The sequence below is a fragment of the Hylobates moloch genome, unplaced genomic scaffold (genome assembly GCF_009828535.3).
Source record: "Hylobates moloch isolate HMO894 unplaced genomic scaffold, HMol_V3 SCAFFOLD_13, whole genome shotgun sequence".
Classification (NCBI taxonomy): domain Eukaryota; kingdom Metazoa; phylum Chordata; class Mammalia; order Primates; family Hylobatidae; genus Hylobates; species Hylobates moloch.
In genome coordinates this window covers 49358055-49369438 of record NW_026652288.1, presented here as the reverse complement: position 1 = coordinate 49369438, position 11384 = coordinate 49358055, and the positions used below count along the sequence as shown (strand labels likewise).

Genomic DNA, 11384 nt, shown 5'->3' with positions numbered 1-11384 from the left:
AAAGCTCCGTGAATCTTGGGACCAGAACTTCTGAAAGTCCAGTCCAGTTTCCTGTCTTTGTCTAACTAGCTGCCTAAATTTAGGCAAATCACTTAATTGTTCTATTTATCAGTTCCTCTGTCTTTATAACTGAGATTCGTTCACTCATCTAACAAATGTTTAGCGAACACTCGACGTGGTCCAAGTACTGAGCTTGTTTTTCTGGTGATTAACCTCTAAGGCAGTTGATAACTTGGTAGTTAAGATCACAGGCTCTGGGGGTTAGGCAGACCTGGATTTGAACCCAAACTCTGTCACTTACGAAATGTGTGACATTGAGAAAGTTACTTACACTGTCTGAACTTCCCTCTCCTTATGTGTAAAATGGAGAAAATGAAGGTTTCTATGTCGTAGTGTAATTAGGAAGATCCAATGATTTAATGAATGTTTAGCCCTTAGCATGGTGCCTGGCAGGAACCAAGCACTTGGGAAACATTAGCAGCTGCTAAAATAGGTAACTGCCTCACCACCTCCCCACCATGTCCTGCAGGAGCTACAGTGGAGTAATAAGTGCTAGGACCAAAGGACAAGCAACGTGTCATGAAAGCAGAGATAAAAGTGCCTTCCTCAAATACTCAAGGGCTCTCTGGTGCAAGAGGAGTTAAACATTGTATGAAATACTAAGCATTTAGCCAAGACCAATGCAGTAAAGCCTTTTCCTAAAGGCAGAAGAGGCCATAGCTAGAAAGGGCTACCTCAATAGGTGGTGAGTTCCCCATCACTGCAGATGTTCAAACAGACGCTGCACAGCACTCTTCTAAAATGTTGAAGATAAGATCCGAGTACTGTCATATGGAAATATATGTTCCCAAATGTCACTTTTAATCTTGAAATGCCATGGATAATTATTTCTGAGCCTGAGGATCACAGAAAGCTGCCACCGAGATAGCGGAACTTGAGTGAAGGCTTGAAGTATAATGGGATTTTAATATGAAGAATAGAAATAGTCTCTGCAAGGAGACACTATGGCAATGCATGGAGGCCTGACAGAACAGGGTGTGCTGGGACAGAGCAGCTAGTGCAGCTGATCACAGGGGCCCAGATAAGAGGAGAACAGAGAAATCAGGGAAGGTGTCAGAATCCCAATGATACCATTGGGCAGTATTATCACAAATGGTCATATCACTGTGTGACACTCTAAACCCACAGCTCACTATGGTGAACATTAGACACCAATTCAGGACAGTCCCTGGTGCTACCCAGTTTCTTTTGGGCCTCAGCATCCATCTAGAGAGTACAAAGGGGCCTACGTCATAGCAGCTGCTCCACCCCTCACTCTCGAGAGAGATCCAAAGATCAGACTAGAGTCTCTATATATGAGAGTCAGGCCCCAGACACAGGACAAGAGCACAGGAAACAGTGAGAAAGGCGTCGATTTTGGAGTCAAGAGCCCTGGATTCAAGTTCCAGGCCTGCCACTTTCTAGATATTACCTCAGACACATTATTTAATCTCTCTGAGACCCATGCTCATTCAGAGAAAGGTATTAATTCTCTCACTTGATTTTGAGAGGAACTGTGTGGCAAGTGCTTTACCAAATTACAGAAATGTTGATTGTTATTTCTAAATAATTTCTCTTCTTGGCTGTGCCTCAGCTTCTGGCCTGGAGTGATGGCTGAGGAAAACCATACTACACTGCCTGAATTCCTCCTTCTGGGATTCTCTGACTTCAAGGCCCTGCAGGGCCCCCTGTTCTGGGTGGTGCTTCTGGTCTACCTGGTCACCTTGCTGGGTAACTCCCTGATCATCCTCCTCACGCAGGTTAGCCCTACCCTGCACTCCCCCATGTACTTCTTCCTGCGCCAACTCTCAGTGGTGGAGCTCTTCTACACCACTGACATCGTGCCCAGGACCCTGGCCAATCTGGCCTCCCCGCATCCCCAGGCCATCTCTTTCCAGGGCTGTGCAGCCCAGATGTACATCTTCATTGTCCTGGGCATCTCGGAGTGCTGCCTGCTCACAGCCATGGCCTATGACCGATATGTTGCCATCTGCCAGCCCCTACACTATTCCACCCTCTTGAGCCCACGGGCCTGCATGGCCATGGTGGGCACCTCCTGGCTCACAGGCATCATCACGGCCACCACTCATGCCTCCCTCATCTTCTCTCTACCTTTTCCCAGCCACCCGATCATCCCGCACTTTCTCTGTGACATCCTGCCAGTGCTGAGGCTGGCAAGTGCTAGGAAGCACAGGAGCGAGATCTCCGTGATGACAGCCACCATAGTCTTCATTATGATCCCCTTCTCTCTGATTGTCACCTCTTACATCCGCATTCTGGGTGCCATCCTAGCGATGGCCTCCACCCAGAGCCGCCGCAAGGTCTTCTCCACCTGCTCCTCCCATCTGCTCGTAGTCTCTCTCTTCTTTGCAACAGCCAGCATCACCTACATCCGGCCGCAGGCAGGCTCCTCTGTTACCACAGACTGCGTCCTCAGTCTCTTCTACACGGTCATCACACCCATGCTCAACCCCATCATCTACACCCTTCGGAACAAGGACGTGAGGAGGGCCCTGCGACACCTGGTGAAGAGGCAGCGCCCCTCGCCCTGAAGGGACTCAGATGTCTGCTCACTCACTCACTGCTCATCCTCCCAGCCTTCAGGGGCTGGATTTAAACCCCACTCTCACAGAAATCATGCAGCACCTCAAAGGAAAAGGCTTCCTGGAAGAAAGTGCTGAAATTAAAACAGAGATAAATCTACATATTGCCTCTTATTCCACAGTCCACACTCACTATCAGAGCATGGGTTATTGGGTCAAGGTAGAAGGGAAGTGATTGCTGCCCTACGGAAAGAACATTTATTTAGCATCTTCTAGATTGTTCTGGATCCCCGAGCACAGTGATTGCCATGGCTACACCGGTAGCCAGAGGTCCCTGTCAGTCATGAAAGCAGGTGTCTGTGAACTTGACATCCAACTAAGTGACCCACCCAAAGCCTGTGGAGGAGTTTACCTAGCCCCTCTGTTACATTTTCTTCCACCTGTATCTGAGCTTTCCTCTACTCAGCGGAACATCTGTTCTGCCCTTGGCCTTCAGGAAGAGGGGCATGTGAGGGTTCCAATCATAAAGCTCTCTCCTTCCCAAGATACCAGCACAAAAGGGAAGATGGTCAGATGGTATCAAAAAGGACCAAGTTAAACATCAGGAAAAGCTATCTCCCAGGACAGCCTATACATGTCACCCAGAAACACACTGGGGTGTCCTACTCTGGGTGCTTTTGGGAAAGAGCTGGTCAGGGATTCCAGAAGACCCACCAGCTTCAGAGGCAGGATCCAGAGCTGGAGCTAACCAGGGAGCCAGAAGCAGGACAAGGTGGAAGCAAAGCACTCCCATCCCTCTGTGCTGAGGTGCCACCGGCTGCCCACCTCCCTTGGGCCAGGAACAGAGGTTTCTCCTGCTTTATTCCCTGGAGCCCCCCATAGCTAAAGGGCAGCAGAAGGCTGAAGCAAAAAGACAGGCTGTTCCAGGTCCCCTCTATTCCCTCACCTCTCACACATCATTACCACCTTTGTGTCCTCTAGCCAAGAAATGCCAGAAACTCTGGCTCTCAGTGAGGAGAGACCTCAACATTTCATCAATAACATGAGCTGTTCAGGAAATGATGGGAACCCAGTCTTCCCTCTCACCACCCCTGTGATCTTCAAGGAGTCCTTATCCCTCACAGAGACTCTGCTCTTGTGCTAAGGAGTATTCAACCATGGGAATCAGTGTGTTCTTCTGTAGCCCAGCCTCTGCACCTACTTCTTTTTTTTTTTTTTTGACAAAGTTTTGCTCTTGTCGCTCAGGCTGCAGTGCAATGACGCAGTCTTGGCTCACTGCAACCTCCACCACCTCCCAGGTTCAAGCGATTCTCCTGCCTTAGCTTCCCAAGTAGCTGAGATTACAGGCACGCCCGGCTAATTCTGTATTTTTAGTAGAGATGGGGTTTCACCATGTTGGCCAGGCTGGTCTCGAACTCCTGACCTCAGATGATCCAGTCAAAATAAGTCTCATGAAGTTGATCTCATTTCTAGAAGTAGAGAGTAGAATAGTGGTTACCAGAGCCTGGAGAAGGAAGTGGGGAAGGGGACATAGAGAGAGATTGGTCAGCGGATACAAAGGTACATTTAGAAGGAATAAGTTCTAGTGTTCAATGGCACCATAGGGTGACTTTGGGTAACAATATTGTATTGTAGATTTCAAAATAGCTAGAATGGAGAATTCTGAATGTTTTTACCACAAAGAAATGATAAAGGCATAAGGTGATTATAAATTTAGAAAGGAAGGTTTCTTTTCTTTTTCTAAGACAGGGTCTCACTTTGTCACCCAGGCTGAAATGCAGTGGTATGATCTCAGCTCACTGCAACCTCAGCCTCCCTGGTTCAAGTGATCCTCCAGCCTCAGCTTCCCAAGTATCTGGAACTATAGGCACATGCTACCACACCAGCTAATTTTGGGGAAGTTTTTGTTTGTTTGTTTTTGTTTTTTTGTAGAAACGGGGCTTTACTATGTGGCCCAGGCTAGTTTCAAACTCCTGAGCTCAAGTGATCCACCCACCTCGGCCTCCCAAAGTGCTAGGATTACAGGCGTGAGCCACCGCCCCCAGCAGGAGGCTTTATTTCTTAAAAACTGTTACAGCATGTAAGGTGGCCATTCTAACAGGCTGGGAAGCATAGGCTCCAGCCAAAGCCCAAAAGGCAGGCACTTCGAGGGAGAGGCAGGTGGAACAGGGATTTATGTGCTAAGTAGGTTGGCCAAGTGTACACATTCAGTAGTTTATGGGAGGTACATTCCGTAGGTTATGGGAGGAGCTAGGAATATTCATGAAGGTGGTCCTAACATGTAGGTGCTAAATAAACATGTATGTAGCATATGACCCATGTTCACCTTAGGGTGCAAACTTAACATTTAAATGCATTACATTTTAGGCCCTTACATCAAAAGGTGAAGCAGAGGCACAAAAGCATTAAAGTGTGCAGCCTCTGTAAACCGGCCAGAACCAGCCCCTGGGCAGTGGTCTTCTTATCAGGAGAAAGTTACTGAAATCAATCATTTGGCCAATCAAAGCTGTAGTTATGGCTTGTGGAACAGGGGAGTCAGTCAGTAAGTGTCTGGTGGTGGAGGAGCTACAACTGTTTTACTATTGCTTATCTCGAGGCCAGAGCTTGTTTAGCTGCTGGAGAAAAAAGAAAACCTTGTGGCAGTTAGAAAGTAGTTTATGCTTTAAGTATAGGAATGTGTGACTTAATCTCTGCCTGGCATGGCCTTAAGTCCTGTTCATAATTTGGTATCTTATTGCCACAAAGAGTCTATTCTGTCAATCTCATGATCTCTATTTTAACATTAGTGCTGGTCAATTGTTGTGTTTAAACCATAGAAGAGAGGAGGTATAATAAAGTGTGTCTGACCTTCCATTCCATCACGGCTGAGGACTCAGTTTTTAAGGTTTCTCAGTGGGTGGGGGGCTTGGGATTTCATCTTTAGTTTACAGTATGCTAAATATCTTGATTTACTTATTACACAAATGTATACATGTATTGAAACATCACATTGTACCCCACAAATATGTACAATTATTATGTGTCAATTAAAATAATAGGCCAGGTTCAGTGGCTCATGCCTGTAAGCCCAGCACATTGGAAGGCCAATGCAGGAGGATTGCTTAAGACTGAGAGTTTGAAATCAGCCTGGCCAACATAGTGAGACCCTGTCTCTATTTAGGTTTTTTTAATTAAAATAATAAAACAAAATAAACGTCATACTCCCTGCATTCACCACTATCTCCCAGTTACGGACAGAGGATCTGTACAAATTACAGGTCACTCCAAGCAGGGGCTCACCATTTGAAGGGAAAAGAGTACATGTGGCCAAAGGCAAGCCAGCCTGAAAGAAAAACCAAAGAAGGCAAAAATGCTCTCTACAGTACCATGAGTAACTAAGGTCACTCCTCCACCTATGAAGAAGCAAGTCAGGGGCAAGAGAGGACGGCAGGAAGTGTTTCTACCCTTGTTTCCTTCTGGGAGTGGAATAAAAAATCCCTTCACCTTGTGGAAAGCCTAAGGATCAGGGTAATTACTAGTGCTCCCACCTCCACTGAGTACAGACCATAAGGATGTTGTGGGCCACTTGAAAACGGGGGCTCATCTTCAGTGACAAGATCAGGTCTGAGTTTTTAAAAGATCATTCTAGCTGTGGTATGGAGAACAGGTAACAGAGGCACCAAAAAGAGACACAGAGACCACAAACCAGTCCATCAGTCAGGGCACTTAGTTGCAAACAACAGATTCCACTCTGACCATCTTAAGCAGAAACTAATGATTCAAAGAAGATTTCACAGTGCACAGCGTCTCCAAGGGGACCAGGTTCCCCAGCCACGTGGCCAGGGTGACACTCAGCACCCACAAGGGCAGCTCCAGTGTCAACTCCACGGCACTGGCAGCACAGTTCACACAGCATTGCCCAGTGCCTACAGCTGGCTCTCGAGACGACACACCTGGGCTCTGCCAGATGCCTTCCCTACAAGCTCGTTAGATGGTGAATTCTGCATCCTCCTCTGTAGAATCAGGAAAAGCAATTTACATTGGGGAGTGAAGACCAGTGAGGCATAAAACTTCCCCAACATTGAAAGGGTGTTCCAAAGGCACTGGACAGACAGAAAAAAAAGACAAATGTCCCCCAGAGATGCCACTGCTGCAACCAGGATCCAGGTGGCCAAGACACTCTGTACTGAAAAGATACAGAGATATGGTGCAGTGATCTGGAGCAGGCAGAACTTGAGATGATTAGAATCTGAACAGGAAGCATGGAAAGACAGTCAAACCAGAATAAATAGTAATAAGAAGAGGTAACATCACATACATGCTATGTACCAAAGACTATACTAACCTCTTAACCTGGAACTGTCTTATTTAATCCCCATAAAAACTCTACGAGGTACAGATCCCAATTTTATGGGACCTAAAGCTCATACAATTTAGGACTGCTCTATTTAATAAAAAGAACCTACAAGTACAAATATTCAATAAACTAGAAATATTTATTTAAAATAAAAACAGAAATTACCAAACTTAGAAATTGTTTTAAACTGGTAAATGCCAGAAACATCAAACAATTCAGAAAAAAAAGATAAAATATTTGTATTAACTGTCTATCTCAATAATTCCTTATTTCTCATGGTTTTTGATGCATACTATTTGGTTACCTTTTCATATGACAATTATTTTTGTCTTTTGTCTCTTGAGGTTTTTTTTTTTGAGACAGGGTCTTACTGTCATCCAGGCTGGAGTGCAGTGCTATGATCACGCCTCACTGTAGCCTTGACCTCCCAGGCTCAAGCAGTCCTCCCACCACAGCCTCCTGAATAGCTGGGACCACGGGTGTGTGTCACTGCACCCAGCTAATTCTTTTTTTTTTTTGGTAGAGACAGAGTCTCGCTATGTTGCCCAGGCTGCTAACTCTTGGGCTCAAGTGATCCTTCCTCCTCAGCCTTCCAAAATGCTGGGATTACAGGCATGAGCCACCGCACCTGGCCCAACAATGATTTTGTAAGACAAGTTCTACAGGGAGATTAGAAAGATGATTGGTCTTTCCCCTAGGATAATTGACTGAAATGTATTTGTTCTTTTATTTATAGTGTAGGGGCAAAAACTTTTTCAACTTCACCACTCATTATTGGTAATTTTATGTAAATTTTTAGAATGGTTGTCAAATTTGGTCAAACCACTATCAACTTTCTCTTATATATTAGTTGTGGTATTTCACAATATTCAAGTTTTCCTGTGCAGTGACTTATCTTAAACAGTCTTTGCACTGACCCCACTCATTAACCAGTTTGTCTTCAAAGTTATCATTATAGTAGCATATTAAAATTTATGTTACCTTCTTTGATGTCAGTATTACATGTCGAATCTGCAAGAAATCTAAATCTTTTCCCAATGTCTTTATATGACTCACTCCTCTTCATCAATTGGATGATGTTCAAGTTTTCTAAGGCTGCATAACAAGCCACCCCAAATCTAGTGGCATAAAACAACAATCACCTTTTTTTTTTTTGGTGAGACAGAGTCTCACTCTGTTGCCCAGGCTGGAATGCAGTGGCACGATCTCGGTTCACTGCAAGCTCCACCTCCTGGGTTCATGCCATTCTCCTGCCTCAGCCTCTGGAGTAGCTGGAACTACAGGTGCCCGCCACCACACCCAGCTAATTTTTTTTTTTTTTTTTTTTGTATTTTTAGTAGAGACAGGTTTTCACCGTGTTAGCCAGAATGGTCTCGATCTCCTGACCTCGTGATCCACCCGCCTCGGCCTCCCAAAGTGCTGGGCTTACAGGCGTGTGCCACCACGCCCAGCCCAATCACTTTTTATTATGCTCGCAATTTCTGCAGAACAGAAATTTAGACAGGGCACAACAAGGAGGCTTGTGTCTGCTCCATAACGTCTGGATGCTCAGCTGGGAAGACTCAATAGATACATGTGACTGGAATAGCTAAAAGCAGCAGCATCTAAAGGTTCCTTCCTTCGAATATCTGGTGCTGCACTTTGTCCCGCAACACTGAGTAGCATAGCACAGCGTGGGGAAGAAGTATTCCTGGAAGTCATTCATACATCAGAACAGCTACTAATAACTTAACTATACCCCAAAGTGACTGTGAACTACACAAACATATCCCACCAAACTCAATCTATATCAAACTCAACTTTGCCTTAGATCCAAAAATATCCATGGTTACTTCAACACCCCCCAGCACAAGAGGAAATGTGACAGAGAGGAAGCAAGAGTGAAAAAGACAGACATTACAACAGCCTGCAGTTAACACATTGCTTCTGCAATTTATATAAGGACATTTGACCACAGGAACACAATTGCTAAGGCTCTTTCCACACCTTTATGAGGAACCCATACAAATGAAAAGCTCCAAAAGCTTAAGCTTGACAGTAGGTCCATCTGTAGGTCGACTCTATTGTTATGCCAATTTCAACCAGTTGAGGAAACCAAGGCACAGAGACATTAAACAACTTTCCCTAGGTAACACAGCTAGGAAATAACAGACTTGAGTTTCCAACTCTAGAGCCCATGCTTTCAATTCTCCCTCCGAAAACATGAGTTTAGAGAAAGTAGAAAGATGAGGGCAGCCAAGGAGCTAAGGAGCATAAACAGAGGGGCAGGGGTGAGAAAAGGAGATCAGTGACACACGGTGTGGGGGGCGGGGACAGGGGAGCCTCCTCTGCTAGAAGCCACTTCCTCTCACCTGGACTTGGTATGCAAATCTTGAGAAAGAAAATGCATTTTTTCCCATCTCATAAGCAGAGAAGATTCCAGAAGCCACTTGCTGTCGCCCAGCAGAGCGTCACCCTTCTTGTCCTGCCTCAGGGTTTCATCGGCTTTCTCACTCTGCGCCACCAAATCCACAGGCACCTTCATCAGGTCACCACCCCGCAGAGCACCACACTGGTCCATTCTATTGATGAAACTACGCTGATAGCATCTGGAGAGAGGAAAATGGCAGGTACCCTTGATGTACATTTATACCTAGGAGATAAATTTAGGGGCCTGGCCCCTCTGTGAATGTTTTCTGGGGATATCAAGGTATCTCCTCAAATGTTACGGACAAGCTGCCTCACCTTTTGCTCCCTACAGTAAGAAAAGACCTTTTGTAGTTATCTGGATTTGGGAAGTGACATATAGTCCTTTTGGGTCGGCTGCTTCAACCCACTTATCGGATGTCTTAAAAGCCAGAGGAAGCAAATGCTCTCCCAGTGGCCCACGCTGCAGTTCTGCCACTGGGCCTCCCAACTGCCCAGCAGACCGTAAGAGGCTCAGTGTCAGTGGCATTGGAGCCTGTGGTAAATCCAAGAGGTGAATCACAGATTTGGGAGCCAAACCTTGCCCTTCGGGGCAAACAATCAAGATCCTTTTGTGAAACTGCTCTTGGGCTGCTTGTAGGCAACAGTACACACTGAACAGCTGACCACTGGACACCAGGCGACTATGGAACAGTATTGCACACCATGAATTGGGTGTAATTTGACCCACTCACCCTAAAGTTAGGTATCCCCAATAGCACTTAATAGACAAGTGAAACTGGTAAAATCAGATGGGGCCCAAGCACATCCTGAAAACAAAAGGAGGTTGCATCTACCTCATTCTCCAGCAAATCAATCTTTTTGGGGGGTATGAGGATGTGGGAGCAGAAGCTTGCTCTGTCACCCAGGCTGGGGTGCAGTGGTAAAATCAAGGCTCACTGCAGCTTCGAACTCCTGGGCTCAAGTGAGCCTCCCGCCTCAGCCACCCAAATAGCTAGGACCACAGGCACAGGCCATGACATCCAACTAATTTTTTATTTTTATTTTTGTAAAGATGAGGCCTCGCTATGTTACTCAGGCTGGTCTTGCACTCCTAGCCTCAAGTGATCCTCCCACCTTGGCCTTCCAAATTGCTAGGATTACAGGTGTGGACCACTGAGCTTGTACCCAATGGTACAGCTTGGACCACTGAGCTTGGCCTACAAATAGAAAGGTCATAATGGCAGGAAAGGAGGCCATCCATGAACTTAACAACAGGGTCTTCCCCTCAAGCTCTAAGTGGATAGAGCTTGTGGGGGACAAAGCTCTATCCACTTCTACAGAAGCCATTAGGCCCAAATTTGTGGATTCCCTAAACTCTGACAGCCGAGACACAGGCCTGTGATCTTAGCAAGTCCTCGCAGATGCAACTGCCTAAGACTTTGAATCAGGTGCAAGTGATTCAAAGAAGTAAAGCTTACAATTCATTTTGGTGATGACCGCAGTGGCATCCAGGGCCCACCAGCAGCAGCCTCAGCACCAGCACGGTGCCAGAGGAGTCACCGGCAACAGTGCCGGCAGTGCCTGCAGCATCCTAGCCAACCACCCCTGCACTATGACCTGGCCTGTGGTTCTGGCCTCTCAGCTTCTTTTGGTACCGGTTCATTGCCTAAGCCTGGTTTTCCAAGATTCCTCTCAACTCCTTGAGCTACCAGAGTCAGGTTTTCTCTAACCCAGAACTGTTCACCTGCTTCTTTCCTCCTCTTCCATGGCCCCTAGGGCCCATCTGATCCTTTCTGAGTTATCCCCCTCATAGCTCACACCACAATTTCCTCTTTTCCAAAAACTCTCTTCCCCAAATCCCACACACACTTCTCCCCTACCTCTCTTCAGCGTAACACATTTTAGACTTTGCAGCAACTTTAAGGGGATTTTTTTTAACAAAGTCTCAAACTTTTAAGACATCTAAAAACTGCTCTGAAAGTCATCATCAAAGTTCATAAGAAGGCAAATGATAGTAGTAGCAATTATAGCATAATCGAAATAGATTAGTGAACACTATTATCTACATGCACTGTGCT

General features: G+C 46.0%; 1 protein-coding gene across 1 annotated transcript; it reads left to right on the top strand.

The window, feature by feature from the left end:
- The first annotated feature begins 1649 nt into the window (after positions 1-1649).
- On the top strand, positions 1650-2591 carry LOC116481202 (olfactory receptor 10P1). The gene has a single exon (XM_032173941.2). The coding sequence runs from the start codon at positions 1650-1652 to the stop codon at positions 2589-2591; it is 942 nt and encodes a 313-aa protein (XP_032029832.1).
- Positions 2592-11384: the final 8793 nt, after the last annotated feature.